This window comes from Patella vulgata, chromosome 4 (genome assembly GCF_932274485.2).
Source record: "Patella vulgata chromosome 4, xgPatVulg1.2, whole genome shotgun sequence".
Lineage (NCBI taxonomy): Eukaryota > Metazoa > Mollusca > Gastropoda > Patellidae > Patella > Patella vulgata.
Window position 1 is genome coordinate 85,974,536 of NC_065882.2, and position 20,546 is coordinate 85,995,081.

General features: G+C 33.9%; 1 protein-coding gene across 2 annotated transcripts in view; it reads right to left on the minus strand.

Moving 5' to 3' along the window:
- Positions 1-595: 595 nt before the first annotated feature.
- Positions 596-20,546, minus strand: part of LOC126817258 (tyrosine-protein kinase SRK2) — a 42,363-nt gene continuing 22,412 nt past the window's right edge. For both annotated transcript variants that reach the window (XM_050544067.2, XM_050544068.2), the window contains exons 5-11: positions 19,222-19,313; positions 15,866-16,024; positions 14,841-14,987; positions 13,429-13,688; positions 10,406-10,562; positions 9,217-9,348; positions 596-8,640 (exon numbers count right to left, since the gene is read on the minus strand). In XM_050544067.2, the coding sequence (XP_050400024.1) occupies positions 8,423-8,640; positions 9,217-9,348; positions 10,406-10,562; positions 13,429-13,688; positions 14,841-14,987; positions 15,866-16,024; positions 19,222-19,313 (1,165 nt within the window). In that variant the 3' untranslated portion in view covers positions 596-8,422. The remainder of the gene's footprint in view (positions 8,641-9,216; positions 9,349-10,405; positions 10,563-13,428; positions 13,689-14,840; positions 14,988-15,865; positions 16,025-19,221; positions 19,314-20,546) is intronic.

Genomic DNA, 20,546 nt, shown 5'->3' on the forward strand with positions numbered 1-20,546 from the left:
AATTTAAGTCATAATTCTAACTCCTAATAACCTAGGAATGCGTATGCTAATATGCATGTAACTAATTACTCAATGTGGGGGGTCACGTCAGGGGTCATCATACGAGCAGCTTTTGACCCTATGACGTCTGACATTGATTAATCAAACAGCGTTGACATTTCTAATGGTTTACCCACAGTTCCGTGCACAGTACGCTAAGAACTCGCCGTAACAGACCGTTTCATTGGCCAATTCCTTACATCAAGCAGAATGCCTGTTATATAACAATTCTTCCAGATTTAGTGCAGTAAAGACAAGTAAAACGAAATTTTGAACTATAAAAAAACGAAACGAAATAGGATCTGTGTTTAAATCAGATTGCTTCTTACTTTCACATGATAAATTTGCTATATACAAATGCTAATTTAAACATGTGTAAGTAAGAAGTTACATGTGTAGAAGTAAGCATATCCATTCCTAGGTTAGAATTATGACTTAAATTCCTCTCCATACCCCCTTTGTGCTCTATGTGGTGATCTGATGTCACTGAGCAAGTTTTACAAATGTTACTGCAGCAAAAAATGAAACAGTCACAGAAAAAAAAAGTCTTTACATATAATTGTAAAAAAAAAAGTTTATTCACAAAATGTATCATAGTGGAATGACATAATGAACTATATATGAAACTAAAACAAAATTTTGATATTGCTATGTCTAGTCTATACCATATATGGAGCTTTATCTATGCCATATATGGAGCTATATCTATACCATATATGGAGCTATATCAACTGTCTTTTAAAGAAAGGGAATGGATTTAAAAATTCTTAAATTACACTTTGACTGCATTCCGACTGATTTGAACTATTGAAGCAAACAGATTGCGATCCAAGCGGATGAAAAAGGTTATTTATTTACAGGTGCTGCAATATACGGTCAGCATAATATATGTCCTCTCATAAATATTCAGCACACATCATTGTAGCCTGGATATCATTTAATCTTGAGTATTTAGCACTCATTTCTTTCACATTCATTTAATATCAAATCTTTGTTTAAAAATTCATAAAAATCACCCAAAATCATCTAATTTTTACTTGTGTCCAGTTTAAAGCTGACTGATTAATTTTGATAATGAGTGTCCAATTTACAAGTATTTAATTTCCTGACTATACTGTTCAAAACTTAATCATTATACATCAATCGTGTTGTTTATTTTGTAACAGTGATCGAGAAATTAAATACTTGTAAACTGGACACTCATTATTAAAATTGAATGGTCAGTTTTAAACTGGACATAAGTACAAATTAGATGATTTTAAACGATTTTTGACAGATTTGATATTGAATAAATGTGAAATAAATTTGTGCTAAATACACAAGATTAAATGATACCTGGGTTACAGTGAATGTCGTCTCATAAATATACAGACAGCATAAATAAAGGAATAAGCATTGTGATCATATTGAGATTTTATCGAACCAACGTTCAGATCAAAATCCTATTTCTATCCCATTATCAACACAATCCCAAATCATTCCCTATAAAGCTCATTTGATGTTTCTATTCAAAAGTTTCACTAAAGTATAAGGCTAATGTTAGCGCTTACTAATTATAATTAAACTCATGTTGTGTGACCCTGTATATAAATTCAACACGGTTTCAACCCTGCGAGAGAATATTTGACAAGTCATAAAAAGAACTGACTGTTACTAGATAAAAGAAAACGTGTATTACCATGGTTTTTTTTATGACCGTATAGAATGAATAAAAAACATAGGAATGCACAGGCCTTTTCTATTTTTCTCATTTTCTCTTCTCTAGTGACAGCCAATTCTTGTTTTGAATTGTCAGATGTTGATCCCTAATTTGAGTGATATCCAAGCTTTGTTCCCTTTCTATAATGTGATATCTAAAAACATTAAGTTTCGTAATCTAATGGACAATTTCTATAAAAATCCATATATCACGTCTTTGGAATGGTTTAAAATTAAAGGACAATATTGGTGTCAGCCATTATTACATATGTGATAAAACTGGTTAAACAAGTTCCAAATATAATTTTAACACAGAGATCATTGCTAAGGTAGATGTGTAACGAACATCTGAAGTACAGGAAATGAGCAGAAATTATCTGTTATCACTTGTTACTTCAGTCAGTTATATAGAACGATAACTCGTGTTTGTCATTTTTTGCGTCACCTCCTGTAATAATGGCCGACAGCAATATTGTCCTTTAAGTCAATAGCCTACTGATATGTTCTTTGTTTAAATTTTATACAAAAATACTGCATTTTATTTGCTGACTGGAATAAATAATTTATACTGTTGTTATTATTATATTTACTAATTGCTATTGTTCATAAAATACATGGAATGCTATATTATAATATTTACATATGTCAAATTAATGTACAGAAAAGGGTTTATTAAAAATTCACAAATAATTAGAAGAAATTAATCTCTATTTGAAATAGAACATCAAAATAGATTATAAACTTTAGAGAAGCCAAAGTGTTCTGGGGGACGGGGGATAGATCTGAAAGTATTCCCCCACATGCCAGGGACCATCCAAAATGGTGTACAACTTCACAATAACGTGAAAAAGTGAAAGTTACATTTCTGGGGGATGGGGGATAGATCTGAAAGTATTCCCCCTTCCCCCAGGGACCATTCAAAATGGTGTACAACTTCACAATAATGTGAAAAAGTGAAAGTTACAGTTATTTACGTTAACAATCTTTAATCAGCAAAAAAAGAGAACTGTAAAATAGGATGTAAGCAAAACATAGCAGCATAACATAGCACAATTACATACACATTCCTAGAGAAACTGATTTACAATTTACAAAGAGAAAATCAAATAATATTCAACAAAGGCATCTATGGTCATGGTATTCCACCGCTGGCAAGGAAAGCCACAAATAATTAAAAGATATTATTTCAGAAATATTTTCATAATTTCTTTATTTTGTTGAATATTGAGATATTACAGGAAATACAACTGAAGAAATATATATATATTTACATAGCATGAAATGCATGTGAATTACCAATATATGAAGAAAGCCAGCTTCCTTATTCATGCAATTACCAACAATAAAAATATTTATATCTATCATTAATCAATGTGGGTTTTTCCCAATCTATAAATATATACATCGGATCCAATCATATCATGAAATTTATTTTAAAGAGGCTGAATTAAAAATTGTATTTAATAATAAAATAAATGTTTCTGGTATGAAATATAAAATAAAAGAAAATTATCAAAACCAGCCAAAAGTTAGGCTGATGTCCCCCTGTTTCAATTCCAAAATAAATAGATGAAACATATTAATTACTGGCCCCTTTATCTTTAAATAAAGCATCGATCAATCACCCTATTTTATCTGAGCATAAAACGCTCTTATCGATCTTTATCAAGGCACTGATGTAATGAAATTAAGGTTTCAATTAGAATAAAAAGTTACAGTGTTCCAATCATCCATAAATCAAATGGCTCATAATCTTTACTTAACCTAAGAAGAAAATGCTCATTATTGAAGTTAGTCTATACATTCACCTAATGAACATCTACATTAAGTTTGAATATTCTACCTCAATTATAAGCTTAGTTATTGTGTTCCATTCACCTGATGAACCCCTACACCAAGTTTGAATATTCTACCTCAATTAAAAGCTTAGTTATTGTGTTCCAGTCACCTGATGAACGCCTACACCAAGTTTGAATATTGTATCTTAATTAGAAGCATTGTTGTTGTGTTCCAGACAGACGGACGAACTCATTATAAAACTCAAGGGAGAGAAAAAAGAAGGCAAGACTAAAATTGACATAATATTCTAAATCAAACTATAATAGACACTTTTAACGAAGCAAGTTTTTCTTATTGTTTGAAACATCTACCAATGATAAAGTAGTATGGTAGGATGGACATTTTGATTTTAAAGGCTCAATGTGTCAATTATTACTGTAAGAGTACAAATTGCTAACTACAATATAGTCCAAGTTTAATATCTAATAGTAATATTTGCCTAAAAATCATTCAGTTCTGTTCAGTATTTACAGAGTTATGTTAAATTGAATTTTCATCGATCTATGCTGCACGGTTACGTCACTATCTTTTACTGGTAGCAGAGAAACCTGATAGGCCTAGTTTGAATCTGAGGGGCCTAGTTTAAACCTGATCGAATCCAGGCCTGGAGATTATCTAGCGATAGAATATATATATATATATATATATATATTGATTTTGTTTTCGTAATTAAATATTAAATATTCAATCGGAGTACCTATTTAGCGTGAATTTAGTCTTAATTAATTTAATATTTTAGCGAAAATGTTGTATTAAATATGTAGAAAGGAATGTTTTCTGTAATAACTGTTTAACGAAGAACGAAATAATTAAACAATGAAATGGTTATTATGTTATTATATTATTATGATTGCTAAAAACTATTTACAATTGATATAAAATATGACTATAATACAATAACGGGATTTATATATATATATATATTTACAAATATATCAGCAGGTAATACACATAGTAATAGTATACCCAGGTTTCACTGTAACACTGACGTTTGGTTCCACTGGCCACATCGACGATCGTAGCACATCCACAACGTTATACAGAGGTCACAATTCAATAGAAAAGAATTATTGTTTATGACTGAGCTTTTCTAATCATTATCAAATACACAGCTTACAATTCTATCGAAGATGATAAATGTTTATAACTGAGTGACAACTGTTCCATTAGGATTCTCAAATCTTTCATCAAGCAATTATAAAGACAAGAGAAGGCTAGTTGAAATGCTGTTCAGTAAATAAGCAGTAATTTTATTCCATAGAATTGTGACCTGTATATTGCCAGACTAAATACTAAGGTGGTTCCGGTTTATTAGTCAAAACGTCGCTCAGTCAAAAAGCATTAATAGTATTCCTTAGACATGTAACCAGTGTATCTCCAATTCAATTGACAAAACAATTTTTCACCAGGGACTACATCAGAGTTTGAGTGAAACTGTTTAACCCTTGTTTAAAAGGACGTCACTATAACACTCTTTGTGGTCTTATACTGAACCCATCCGTTATAGTGAAGATTGTTATAGTGATGTCACAGTGTACATGTAATAAGTCCACAAGCTATATAAATAAAATAATGCACTACTTTGATTAATTACTCGGCTAGAAGAAATAAAACATTTAAATTCTTTCAATAAATTGTAACATGGAGAGGGTTCAATCATAAGCTAGAGGGGTTTAATATAGGCTACGCCTATTTCCCCATCCCTAATCAGATACAGATCTCAATAAAAAAATATTGTTTATAAGAAAAAAAAATATCATAAGCTAAGCATGTTGACTGATCTAAATTTACTAGGACTAGGAACCAAGCTAAACATCGTAGCAGCTATCTTTGAATTTAGTCTGTTAATCAATGCACAATTGTCAGAGGAACAAGTAAGTTAAGTTCCATGTTGATCATCGTTAAATTGGCAGGAGCTTAGTGGTTTTCTTTTGAAGAGTGTCTCCCTCCAAGAAGAACAACATGCTAAGTGGTTTCTAGGGCCCTAGTTCCTGGCCCAAAAATATAATTTATAAAAATTAACATAATGATCGAAGGTAAGAAATAATGCTGTCTTAAAGTTACATTATTTATGATTTAGACAAAGAGCTGACAGTTCTTGCTAAAAAAGTTCAAAAATAGATAATGAAAAAAGAATATATTGAAACTTTCAGTGAAATTACTTCACTCTGAGAAGAGTTATGGCCATTTGAAGACGATGTAGCCTCAATGTCATTGTTACCATGGTTACGATAATAAATATTCTTACATAATGTATCTTTTATGTTTATATATTGAACACAATGTTTTCACTTCCTCAATCTTAAAATGTCAATTTATGAATTCCAATTGAATTGCTGAAGTTATCGAAAGACTTGTGTGATATTAAGAAACCGCTTCAATCATCAGGGTGTATAATCGGGAGACATGTGAAATGATGAGAAGATGAACATATGAATGACAATTTCTATAATTAGCACTAATATAAGGCTTTCATTACATATGTTTAAAGTGATAATTGAATTCATTTAAAGTGATATGTTTAAATAAAACATATTAAAATAAAGCCTTAAAATAGATGGCATCCATACACACAGTCCTAAATCCTAAAATTCACTTGTGTCAGTTGAGAAATTGGCAAATATATCATTTTCTTTTAAAATCCAACATTGCTTTTTAAGTTGTTTTTATCACATGTGCAGGTTTCAAAAGTCTCGCTCAACCAGGCTTCATTATCCTAATCTATTTAACAACGGATCTTGACAATCGAGACAACTTCCTCGTCCATTGTGTAGACTTAGTTTTCCAGTGAAAAACTATTTGCATTGGCCAACATTTTAAATAAAGGAAGACTGTAGCATATCGGTACAGTTAAAGAATGAACACCAAATAAGTATATGTCTGAGCTCCATTACACAAAGATACATGCACCTGCACACATGAGTTTAGTTGACCTATATTATAAAATACATGCATATAAGATACACACAAAGATAAATGCACCCACACACAAAGCTACATGCACACAAGTTTGTTAGATTTATAGTATAAAATGTCTGCTTTATACGAGCGAGCATAACTCTCTTTAAGGCCCAGTTTGGTAAATACATGAATATATCTTTAGCTTAGTTTGCATAGTAGAATTTTAAGGCCAAAAGATAAAAAAAATAATGGGTTTTATTGCTTGCCTTATTTCAAACATTCTTCTATGAGTGATTTCAATTTTCTAGGTTGCTTGCACAAAAACTTTCATATTCTAAAATTTGCCTTAATTCAAATATTCTTCTATGAGTGATTTCAATTTTCTAGCTAGCTTACACAAAAACTTCCATATTTTAATATATATTTCTAAACGCTAACGATATTCTTCAGTAGATGTTGTCAACGAACACTTGTTGGTAGACTGTCGCAGTAAAGTGATGCAGCTATTTACATAACCTGGTCAATGAATAAAATTATCAGAATATTTTGCAAATTGTCTGTAAATTGTTCGGAATGTTCAACTATATAAATATTAAATAATAAACTTATAGAAAAAAAAAATAGCTAATAAATGGAAGACATGAAAAATCAATTTTATAAAAATAAACAATAATTATTTTTAGAATTAATTCTGGAATGAATTTTTCGTACACTGACGGCATTATACCCTCTTAATATAAATCAAAACTTCAGGATTGTCACAAACCATCATTTTAAATTAAAACATTAAAGTATGTTACATTATTCTATTTCAGGGGCTTTATTCATAAAAAAAAGTAAAACTAAAATATATTAAGACGTTTGATTGGCTATTAGCTAGTATATACAGCAGAAATTTACCTCTCAACCAATGAAAATGCTGCATTCTAAAAATATTTCAATATAAGTTTTATGAATAATGTCCTTGTGATTATCTCTCATGGTACAATAGAATAATAATTATCTAGTTTGTCCAATCTGATTGAAACACAGATCCTATTTCATTTCGTGTTTTAAAGTTCAAAATTTCATTTTACTTGTCTTTACTACACTAGGATCTGGAAGAGTTGTTATATAACCCACGTTCTTGTTGATGTTAGTGATTAGTCAATGAAACGGTCTGTTATAGAGAGTTCTTGCCGTGTGGTGCACAGAACTGTGTGTATTCCACTAGAAACTTTAATGCTGATTGGTTAATCAAAAGTCTGACGTCATAGAGTCAAATGCCACTCGTATGACCCTTAACGCGACGTCTCACTAAAAATGGTTAGATCTTCATGTAGTAGAGGCCATCGAAAGTATTAAAAAAAAAAAAACGAATTATAGGTCTGTATTCTAATCAGATTGCTATTTTGTCCTATTTTAAATTCATTCTGAAACTAAGTTTCATATTGCATCAAATTTCCCTATATTTAAAGTCACACTAATTGCCATCTGCCGTCATATCCACGCCTAATTAATTTACATTAAAATGTTTGAAATCACAAACTTGATCAAATTTTTGCAAAGTTGCAACATTTATCAAGGTTGCTAAACAATAGATGGAAGTCTGCTGAATATCAGTATAAGCAACAAAATGGAATGCACAAATATTATATATTATGTAAGAATTAAAACCTTATTCTTTCTTTCTTTCGGCATTTTAGTTTAAACCATACATTTATATTTAATATGATTGTTGGATAAATCTATCACATATCAAACCTAATGGGTTTTCCAATATTGCAAAGCAAAAAATTAATGACTGCTTTTTTTTACTATTGCTTAACTTCGAGCCACATCTGACATGTTAAAATGAAAGTAATTGCAGATAGCGTTAATTACGTTATCATTTAAATCATCAATAATTTCATGGTGACAATTACTGCTTTACGATTACCAATGTTTAGAATAATATATTTGTGTTTTAGATGGCGTCTGATTCCTTGTAGTCAGGTTCCGTGGCGATGAAGTAGTCATCAAAAAGATTGTGTAATGACTCAAATGTTGGTCTTTCTTCAGGTCTCTTGTTCCAACATTTCTTCATAATTTCATAATAAGCATCTGTACAACCGACTGGACCGCTTGGTCTCGGCATTCTGTACCCTTTACCTAATCGACTCAGCACTTCCGATCCAGACATACCTGCAAAAAATAATTTTATGGGCTACAGCCTACTCATATTTTGAATTCCAACTGTCAAGGTTTTTTTTGTAAGTGCACACACGACCTTGGCTATTCGTAAAAACTGGACGACGACAAGGTGCTGTTACTTGAACTGATAATGTGCGAGGCCCTCCGTCCTGCACGACTGCACCACTGACAAGGAAAATCATTGCCCGGACCTTTTGAAATCATCGGCAGCGAACCCGAGTCCTCCTGGTTAGCGAGCGAGCACCTTATGCAGCTCCTCTGTTGTTAAAATAGAGAGAAAAATGGGGTTTAACTTCCACTCGAAACAACATAGGTCATTTCAAGACTAACATGGTTTGATTCTTTTATTTCAATAATTCGTTTGCTTATAGGGGGGTCTTTAGCTCTGGGAGGAAATCAAGAACACCAAGAGAAAACCCATGAGATTGGACAAGCGAACCTAATCCCTGTCCCGTAGAATTATGAAGGGAAATCACTCCACTTGACTCATTGACAAGCCTTATGATCAAACGCATGAACTATTCGCCTCTCCACTGTTGTTAAAAAGAAAGTTTATTAATGATTTACCAGGATAAGGCACACGACCAAATGTGTTTAATTCATATAACAAAACACCAAACGACCAAACGTCAGATTTTATACTGAACTTTCTATCTAAAGCTGCTTCTGGAGCTGTCCATTTTATTGGAAACTTGGTATCTGAAAGACAAGCAAAAAGGATTTTAGTCATATTCTCAAACAATAGGTGGAGGAGAATCGTACTGCAGTGGGCTCTGTCACTTCCGACATCTGAATACTACAGCATTCTGTGAAATCTGTCGTCATTTTCTTATTACTCCAACCAATAAAGTTCTGAGTAATACAGATTCTGAATATTCGGAATTACGACATCAATCAGCGGTCCTGTCACGTGATTTGCGTTCAATTAACACTGGATAATCCAGACTTCAATCAGTGGGTGTTAACCGATAAGCAATCGCCAATCAATTATCTGTGAGCATAAAACACCTGTCAGTCTATGTTGATTATCTTGATAATCTCTTGTAAGAGGAAAATTTTGCCCGGACAGCGGCGCTACGGCCTACTCTTATATCGACTTCCAACTGCCAAGGGATCTTTTATGTGCATACCAATATGTACAGAGGATCTCAGTTTTTCGTCCCATCTGAACAACTAGACAGCTGTCCGTTTCAGGCCATCCGTCCTGCATCACTGACAAGGGGGAACCTAATACTTCTGGTATACGAAGGTACAATAATACTTCCGGTATTAAGGCAATCAGATATAAACTTCAGCCGCTAGAGCGTCCACAAGATTTTTCAAAGTGATCAAGGGTCATAACTCTGGCAGTAATGATCAGAAATCGTTAAAAATCAATAGGCTTCTTCGTCTTATGACCATGAACACTATGTATACATTTAAAGTCAATCAGAAAATAACTTTAGCATCTAGAGCGTCCACAAGATTTTTCAAAGTAATCAATGGCCATAACTCTGGCAGTAATTATCGGAAATTGTTGAAAATCAATAGGCTTCTTCGTCTCATGACCTTAAACACTGTGTATTAAGTCAATCAAGTATATGTTGTCAATTGCCAGATCCTCCGTTCTGCAACACTGACAAGGGGGAACCACGCAGGAAAATCCTGAGGAACTTTCTCGGCCAACATCAGGATTAAACAAGGGATCTCCATGTTAATGAGCCAACGTCTGGCTCACCGAGCCACCGCAGCCCCTTTAGTTTAAGGTAAAACTTACTTTCTGTAGCTTCGTAAATATCTTCCTCATGTAAAATACGAGCCAGGCCAAAATCAGCAACTTTTACTTCATAATGTTCTCCCACTAAAATATTTGCCGCACGTAAATCTCGATGTACAAAATTCTCTGTTTCTAAATACGCCATGCCTTCAGCAATCTGTAAATACAAAGTTTAATGTTTAAAATAAATACTAAAGCTTGAAGATCTACTTTCATTTTGTTTTTAAATATCTAATAATGCCATTAGATAGAAATTTATTACCTGACAGATGTAAGTCTTTAAGGTTGAACAACCAGAATGACATGAAATTGGAACATTTTTGTAACAAACAATGGATTATTACATTACTTAAAGATACATTATGGAAGATTATATAAAGCGCTGGCAGTTCTCACTATAATAGTTAACCAGCGGTTGCCAGGCAGGATACGCCAACATTTTCGAGAGATGGATAGAGAACAAGCTAACAAGAAAGTGATTTTTCCTACAATCAAGGGCCATAATTCAGGAAATTACAATTCGATATGCGCAAATATCGAAAGGAACTGAGATCTTTGTGTTATAAACTTACATTTCAAGTTTCAAATTGTGACCTCTATAGGGTCCACAACCTTGATATATCATATTTTTACGCTATTTGAGAACGAACGGCGGCCATTTTGTCTGTCAATTTTGGGCCGATTTTCACGAAATTCCAACTCAGTCGTCCTTCGGGTGTAACGGTGATATAATAATACGTTTTTTTAAATCGGATAAAAATTATGACCTCTATAGGGTCCACAAGCTAAAAACGCGATTTGTCATACAATAAGGGGCCATAATTCATGAAGTTACGGTCCGATATGCGTGAATATCGAAAGGAACCAAGATCTTTGTGTTATAAACTTACATTTCAAGTTTCAACAAAATCGGATAAAAATTGCGACCTCTATAGGGTCCACAACCTTGATATACCATATTTTTATGCTATTTGAGAACGAACGGCGGCCATTTTGTCTGTCAATTTTGGGCCGATTTTCACGAAATTCGAACTCAGTCATCCTTAGGGTGTTATGGTGATATAATAATACAGTTTTTTAAATGGGATAAAAAGTATGACTTCTATAGGGTCCACAAGCTAAAAACGTGATTTTTCGTACAATCAGGGGCCATAATTCAGGAAGTTATGGTCCGATTTCAACAAAATCGGATAAACATTGTGACCTCTATAGGGTCCACAAGCTAAAAACGTGATTTTTCGTACAAACAATAATCCATGAAGTTTTGATTCGTTATGCGCTAAGGAACCAAGATCTTTGCGTTATAAACTTACATTTCAAGTTTCGTCAAAATCGGATAAGATTTGTGACCTGTAGAGTGTCCACAAACAATTGTGGATGGACAGACAGAAGGACGGACAGGGGCGACGACAATATACGTCCACATGAAAATGTGGGTGTATAAAAACTAGATAATGTAAAGGGAATAAGTTGAAAATTTCAGTCAAATTGCTCCACTCTGAACCGAGATATTAGCGTTTGAATTTTAGTCCTAGTCTTGATTATCATTCCTATAGTCTTGATTATCCATTTTTGGATTATATCATCAATGAGGGTTGAGCAGCAAATCGGATTCAAATCCAGTGAAAATCCAACACATGACACATAAGATGGCATGGATAGTGTATAATTTATGTTTAATAATTAGATTATAGAACAACTAATATAGAAAGGTTGGAATAATAGTTAGTGAAATGAAATGAAATGGGGTTTAACGTCCTACTGTTCTGCTCCTATACTGGGCTAATGAACACGGGCATACGCCATACAGTGTGCTATGAGGGAAATTTTGCCCGGGCAGCGGCACTATCGCCTACTCTTATATCGAATTCCAACTGCCAAGGGATCTTTTACGTGCATTCCAATGTATACACGGGACCTCGGTTTTTTGTCTCATCCAAAGGACTAGACAGCTGTCTTTGTCAGGCCCTCCGTTCTGCACCACTGACAGGGGGAAACCACGTCGGAAAATCCAGATGAACTTTCTCGGCCAATGCAGGGATCGAACACCCGACCTCCAGGCTAGCGAGCCAGCGTCTTAACCACCTAGCCACCCAATAATAGTTAGAATACAGGTCACAACAATAACATACAGAGAGAGATGGTTTGATAGAGGGGCCGCCGTTTTGTGGAATGACTTACCAAACACACTACGAAACATTAAATCTGTGAATGCTTTCAAGAAAAACCTTAAGACTTTCTTATTCAGACAGGCTTTTTCAAATAGTCAATAAATGAACGCTATTTGTGTATATTTTTATTTATCATATTTATCTATTAATCTTTTAATAATTTTAAATTATTTTTAATGAATAATTTTTATTTTTTCACGATTCTTATATATGACTTTATATATATATATATATGCATTTTTTGTTGTGGATTTTATGTGATTTTATGCATTGTAAAGCACTTAGAGTAATGTTTTAGATAAGCGCTATATAAGCACTGTAAATAATAATAATAATAATACACCAAGAAATGGCATTTAATTTCTTGTCTGCAGTTAGATCATTTTATGTAAAATGTATTTGAAAGAGTAGCCTGTTCTCCATTCTATCAGCAGCAGGAATTATTCATGAGAGAAATGTGGTTTAACATCCACTCGACACCAACCAGGTCATTTTAAGACTAATATATGGTTCAATTTTATTTCAATAATTCACTTGAGTGTAGGGGTCTTTAACAGTGGGAGGGGTCTTTAACAGTGGGAGGGGTCTTTAACAGTGGGAGGGAACCAGAGGACCCGGAGAAAATACTTGAGGTTTCACAGACGACCATACTCCTTGTCACGTACAAACTGAGAATCGAAACCATGCCAGTTGACTCAATGACAGACTTTATGATACAACGCGCTAACCATTCGGCAATCAACACCCCACCCACAAAAGATAACAGCCAAGCTCTGATTAATACATCTTTCACCATGCGAAGTAAGAACCCGGCTTTCAATATCAAAATATATACAAAACATATTAACCAACCTGTGATGCCATTTCTATTAAAATTGGAAACCGGACATTTTTTCCCACATCATTGCGTAAATAATCTAGAAGGGAACCATGAACCATGAATTCTGTGATGATCCAAATAGGTTCGGATTGTGAACACACGGCCATTAATGCTACTAATTTTCGATGACGTAAACGATGCATCAATTTGGCTTCTGTGAGAAAGGCATCAGCCGACATGGTGCCCTTTTTCAGAGTTTTCACGGCCACATCAACAACATTTCGCAGTTTTCCTGAAAATATATAACTTGTCTTAGAGTACGTTTGGGAAATATTCCTCTTTTTTTTCATGGGGTGCTTCCCTTATTGTTAGTTTGCTTGTCATTTTGAGTAAAGTTTTAACGTCCAATCTGGACTAACATATGGTTCAATTTTATTTCAATAATTTGCATGCGCGTAGGGGTCTTTAGCAGTGGGAGGAAACCGGAGGACTCGGAGAAAACCCACAAGGTTGAACAGGCGACCCTACTCCTTGTCACGTACAACCGGGGAATCGAAACCCCGCCAGTTGACTCAATGACAGACATGCTAATCATTCGGCCATCCAACCCCCCATATCATTACAGACACGGTGTAGTGGACACTTAATGCTGGTTCCCAGATTCAATTTACAATTTAAGTGATTTTTTCGCAGTGCCTAGCTTCAGAGAACTCAAGTATCACAGCAAATCAGCAAATAAAGCATAGCGTTGCCACACAACGAACATACAACCACCATTAGCTCCAAGAGTGGCTTTCAAGTTTTGTGGGTTAGAGGCAATAATTAAACACAACAATAACGTTTAATAATTTTGACAGAACTGATCAGGGGGAATAACTATGTACAACATTGACAACATTGATGGCAGGGTCAGGATTTTGATAGAACTTATCTTAAGGACTAGCAAAACAATCTGTAAAACTACGACCTGTAGAGCATCTACAAGGTATATATAACGGGTATAGTAATTCTGAGTAAATGAAGGAAGGAATGAAATGGAGTTTTATGACAGGTCAGCTCCAACTGGGCTATATTGTGCCAAACATATGGATGTATAAATACATAAACAGGGTTCCCGCGGCTTCGTCAAAATTTTTTCAAGGATATTCAAGAATAAATATACGTCAAATTCAAGGATTTTCAAGGACATTTTTTGGCCTAAAGTTACAATTTTTCATCTTAAAAATAACCAAAACATTACCAACTATCGTTATAATCTCATATTTAAAAGGAATTGAAGACATTTGAAACAAAATTAAGGATCTCAACTGAAATTCAAGGATATTTTCCTATTTCCGCGAAATTCAAGACCTTGAAAATGAAATTTTAAATTTAAGGATATTCAAGGATTTTCAAGGACCGCGGGAACCCTGATAAATACAAAGAGTTTTAATGATGAAATTACCTTTAAATACTTCCCCAAAACAACCAGCACCCAGCCTCTCCATTAATTTTATGGCATCTCGATTGACTTCTAATTCTCGGAACTGAACAGATGGTCTAATTCTAGGACATGCCCCACTCAGCTGACAACATAGACCATCATGGTTTTCTGAAAACATGAATAGAATAATAATAACAATCTCCATATAGCTCTTGGTATACATCTAGAATAAAAAAACATGTATAATTTGTCATTGTTATAAAGACTTCTATAGGAACTGATTCTGTAGCACAATTCAATAAAGGGTTCAATTTTATTTCATTAAGTCACTGGCGCGTAAGGGTCTTTAGGGATGAGAGGAAACCAGAGAACCTGGAAAAAACCCACAAGGTTGGACAGACATTTTGTAAAAGAATCATGTGATCTTTGTTTTTCTCATTTTGTGTTTGTTCATGCTGGGTTTACATAATTTCAACAACATATTTACAAATTCTTGTGTTCCATTTATAATATTTACTTCTATCAACACACTTCCTGTTCTCTGTTAAAGTTTTATATCTTTCCTGGGATTGTGTATCAAATTGAGCTGTTTTTTTAATTATTTACATTGTCTATATTTTGTTGTGCATGTTTGATACATAAAGGGAGATAATTCAAGTCAATATTTCCTAACTCAGAGAGATATATATAGCCATTTCAATATTAAATAGCCACTAAATGCAATATCGGCTATTTTCAATTAAACCATTTATAAAGAGAGAGAGAGAAATGGGGTTTAACGTCCACTCGACACAAACTAGGTCATTTCGGGACTAACATATGGTTTTAATTTTATTTCAATAATTCGCTTGCGCGTAGGGGTCTTTAGCAGTGGGAGGAAACCGGAGGACCCGGAGAAAATCCACGAAGGTCGGACAGGCGACCCTAATCCTTGTCACGTACAACTGGGGATTCGAAACCACGCCAGTCGACTCAATGACAGACTTGATGATACAGCGCGAGCACGCTAACCATTCAATCCCCCAAACCATTTATAAAATAATTACCTTTATAGTTTTCGATTAAATCTACCATAGATTTGAAAGTACGTTTTGGACTAATAAAAAATCCTCCACTGTCCATTTTGCGAATTCTGTAATGTTTAACACAAGGATCTCCTGTTGTCTTCTCTGTGTCTCGTACGGATAATACATACGAAGATTTATCTGAAATAAAACAAAAACATTTATATATTGGAAATACACAACACAAAATTTATATACGGAAATACACAACATCTATCTGATAATATATATGATGATTTATCCGAAATACACAACATCTATTTGATAATATATATGATGATTTATCCGAAATACACAACATCTATCTGATAATATATATGATGATTTATCCGAAATACACAACATCTATCTGATAATATATATGATGATTTATCCGAAATACACAACATCTATCTGATAATATATATGATGATTTATCCGAAATAAATAACATTTTCCTTATAAGACATATAGAGGTAGATTTCACAAATTAAAAACACTTATATGGATATACTACTTATGAATTTATTACTAATCTGTTATATGGTTTTCCAATTGTTATCTATATATTGCACCACATTTGTGTTAACGATATCTGTATGTGTATCGAAATGTAGCATGTTAATAAATTCAGAAGTAGTATATCCATATAAGTGTTTTTAATTTACACAACAATTACTTGATAATATGTGATGCCATATTTATGAAGCAATGACAACGGGTTTTACAACATCTAGACATTACTACACTGCTTTGCAGTTCCCAAACTTATAGCTACGTTATCTCCCTTTACCGAAGATAGGTGAACAGTAGCGTCCAATCAGAGGCTGTGACACAAACACACTCAATCAAACATGGCAACCTTCGCGGAAATCTTCACATTGAACGAACCTTGAACTCTGCAACTTGATCACCAAAGGTCGACATTTTAGCCGGAAAGCGTGAGACTTGGTATTCACAATGATCGAGGAATCTGATAGGCTCCCCAGCTGGGTCTATAGCCAGTGGAAATAAGTGCCGAAATATGCCAGGTATTACGTGAAGGGTTTGATAAGATGTACGGAGTTAAAGCGAGATCAAGGCTTCTGGTGAAGATGATATGATAATTACACTAAGAATTATTCTATATAGGCCTACCGATTCCCTTAAAGGGACAATAACACTCTTGCTGGCTTGACAGCTCCAGAAAATAAAAAATAGCCTTATTCTAAGTACTAGATGTGTTAGTGTCCTACCTGTTGTGTAAATTATCCATTAAATCCTATTTTACTTGTCCAAAGGGTTCAAAAATATTTTTAAATCCAAGTCACATTTGAAAAGCTTTACGTCAGGCTTTTTAAATCATTTAGTTGAATTTTTCCAATTTTTTTAAATTAGGTGTGTTAAGATGAAATTTGTATCATCAATTAATTGGAATATTGTAAAATAATACAATTTGTTGACCAGAATAAAGATTGGGACATATTATTCAGTTACAATAAGAGTGGTATTGTAACTTTAATACAATCAGTGACAATAGAGCTTGCAAGGAATGAAAAATTATTTAGTTTTAGAAGTAGAACAGCAAAGAAATCTAATAATTGGGATGAAAATCTGAGAATGAATGAATGAATGTATGGGTGTTTCATGTCCAACTGTTCCCCAGCAACTAGTCAACTAGGAACCTGGATTAAACTAAAGCCAAACAATGATTTTGATATCACCTTGATAACATGTTTATTTGGCATTGATACTGATGATAATAAAATTCCAAATTTGATATATAGTTTAGCTAAGTTACACATATATAAACAAAGGCTTAGAGAAAATAAACCAATTCTGAATGTATTTAAAAAAGAATTATTATACTATTTTGAAAAAGAACAATTTATACTAGGTGACAAAGTTCAAGATAGATGAACAAATTTTGAAGGTCTTTTCAGCTGAGCTTTTCCCTGTTAACTGTCGTCAGTAAGGTTTGTCATACCAGTATCCATGTAGTTTGTTGGGGGGTTTACTGTGTAGTATAATTCGGGGTATATAATGTATGAATGATGGAAAATAAATATATTTAAGAGAGAGAGAGAAATGGGGTTTAACGTCCACTCGACACAACTAGGTCATTTCGGGACTAACATATGGTTTAATTTTATTTCAATAATTCGCTGGCGCATAGGGGTCTTTAGCAGTGGGAGGAAACCGGAGGACCCGGAGAAAACCCACGAGGTTGGACAGGCGACCCTACTCCTTGTCACGTACAACCGGGGATTCGAAACCACGCCAGTCGACTCAATGACAGACTTTATGGTACAGCGCGCGCACGCTAACCATTCAGCCATCCAACCCCCCAAATATATTTTAAAAAAACACAAAAAATCCTAGTCAAATAATGATGGGCATACTGTATGCAGTGTGATATGAGGGATAACAGCATACACAGGATCTCAGTTTTTCATACAATCAGAACAACTAGGTTTTATTCCTTGTCATGTCCTCTGTCCTGCTCCACAGACAAGTGAAACCATTCTCAGGATGAATACCAGGTCAGGGCTTGCCACGAGATGTGAGCAGTTGCTCGCGCTCGCGCTGTGATCGCGTAAATCTACATTTACGCGAGCGGTTCGTTGCTCGCGCAAAATTTTAAGAAAAACCTGTAAAAATAATCAAAATATTGATAAGTTTATTGCCGAAACTAACCCGACAGTGTCATTAACGTCATAAATTCGTCTGTCAAACTGAGATTCACCGAGCTGCACGCGGCATTTCCTCCTTAAATTTGATTGGCTAATGAAGTTACTCGCCACTCATGTTACTAAAAATACACTTGAGACCTGACGTCATGACTGGTTTTCCCACGAACACCAGTAACAAACGCGTGATAATCGAGTCTAAAGTAAAGAATGTTTACATCCGGCATTCACGCTAAATAAACACGTTTCAAACTTATATTTATCAGTATTTCTTATTTTATCAGAACTTCGGTTTTTATTCCATTATTGTGCAGTCGTATAATTTTCAATCATAGCGTAATAATGGCCAAAGGAAACCTGATTGCCCTATCCACATTTATGTATCCACATTTATGTCGTGGGGTGAAGAAATCCATACGGAGATTGGTTTTAAAGAAGAGTCGTATGACTATGACTGTCAAAAACAGAAAGCGATGTTCACACATGTTTACTGCAAACTCTGTGCCAAGAATAGCAATTTCCTTATGATTTGATATTGAAACAATGTTACAAAATGTGTGCTCACGCAAACAACATCAATTTATTCGTGGCCAGCCCTGCAGGTAAAAACCTCAGACCTCTAGGTTAGTGAGTCCAGTACCTGTTTAACTAGAAAACGAGTGGGAGGTGACACCTGTATAAATAACTCACCTGTGGCTTCACGGACTAAGAATGTACCCTTTGGATTACCAGCTAATAATAACATCTTATCTGATTCTCTTCTATCAAAATCATACCACCAACTAAAAGACACAATTATTAACATTTTACATCTATAATGAATTAAAATCCCTGGCTAATAGAGAGAATCCATCATACAACCAACTAAAAGACACAATTATTAACATTATACAGTTTTAAAATACACAATTATTAACATTATACAGTTTTAAAATACACAATTATTAACATTATACAGTTTTAAAATACACAATTATTAACATTATACAGTTTTAAAATACACAATTATTAACATTATACAGTTTTAAAATACACAATTATTAACATTATACAGTTTTAAAATACACAATTATTAACATTATACATTATGTAACATTAGGCCACACAAAATAAATGTCTTGTTTCTCGGGCAACTGACAGCTGAAACTGTAGGGAGGGAGGGCGGTTTCTTTTTTTTTTTTTACTCATTGATGGTGCAAAATAAAATTTGGCTATTGCTGAAAATTGTTGGGGCGGGAGGGCGGTCTTTCTTTTTTTTTTTTTTAAATGAGAAAGTCATTACTTGTTTACGTTTTTGCTTTCCGTTATATTCAACTTTATTGTACATACTTAAAACATAAACCCAAAATCAAGTCTACTAAAACACTGAGACTGAACACTGACTGAAAGGAAAATAATTTTCCATATTTAATTCACATAATTGAAATTGGTTTAAAATAAAATTCCATACGACTATGTAATAGCCCTCCATAAAGACAACAATATTTTTAAAAACTAAGCCTCTTTCACCAGGTGTATCAAAAATAATAATCATGGTAAACAGTATTTAAAACTAAATCTAGTATCGCCGGTTTATTTATAATTATTTACCGAATTCCAACCAATGCATGTCACACCGTGTCATCGGTATTGGAGATTGCCGGAAATACTGTTTCTTGGGATATTCGGTGTGTTTCTCAGGATATCCGGTGTTCTATCCGGTGTTTATATTGAATGACTATTTAAATCTAACTAACAACTGGTCAGTAAAACCATCAAATCGGTAATCCAATTATTATTTTCCGGATTATCGAAACTACCGTAAATGTGCTAATAATGACCCAGTTTCTAAGGTATGCATTATGACGACTATCGTCATCGTATCGTATTCTTAGCTATAATTAATTAACCTGTTCTACGGTTCATTATTTTATCAATAGGATTTTCCAAACAATAATGAGCCGATTACGATCGAATGATTGAAATATTGTCGCCAATGACTTTTAACACGAATCAAATTCTAGTTTATCAGGGGA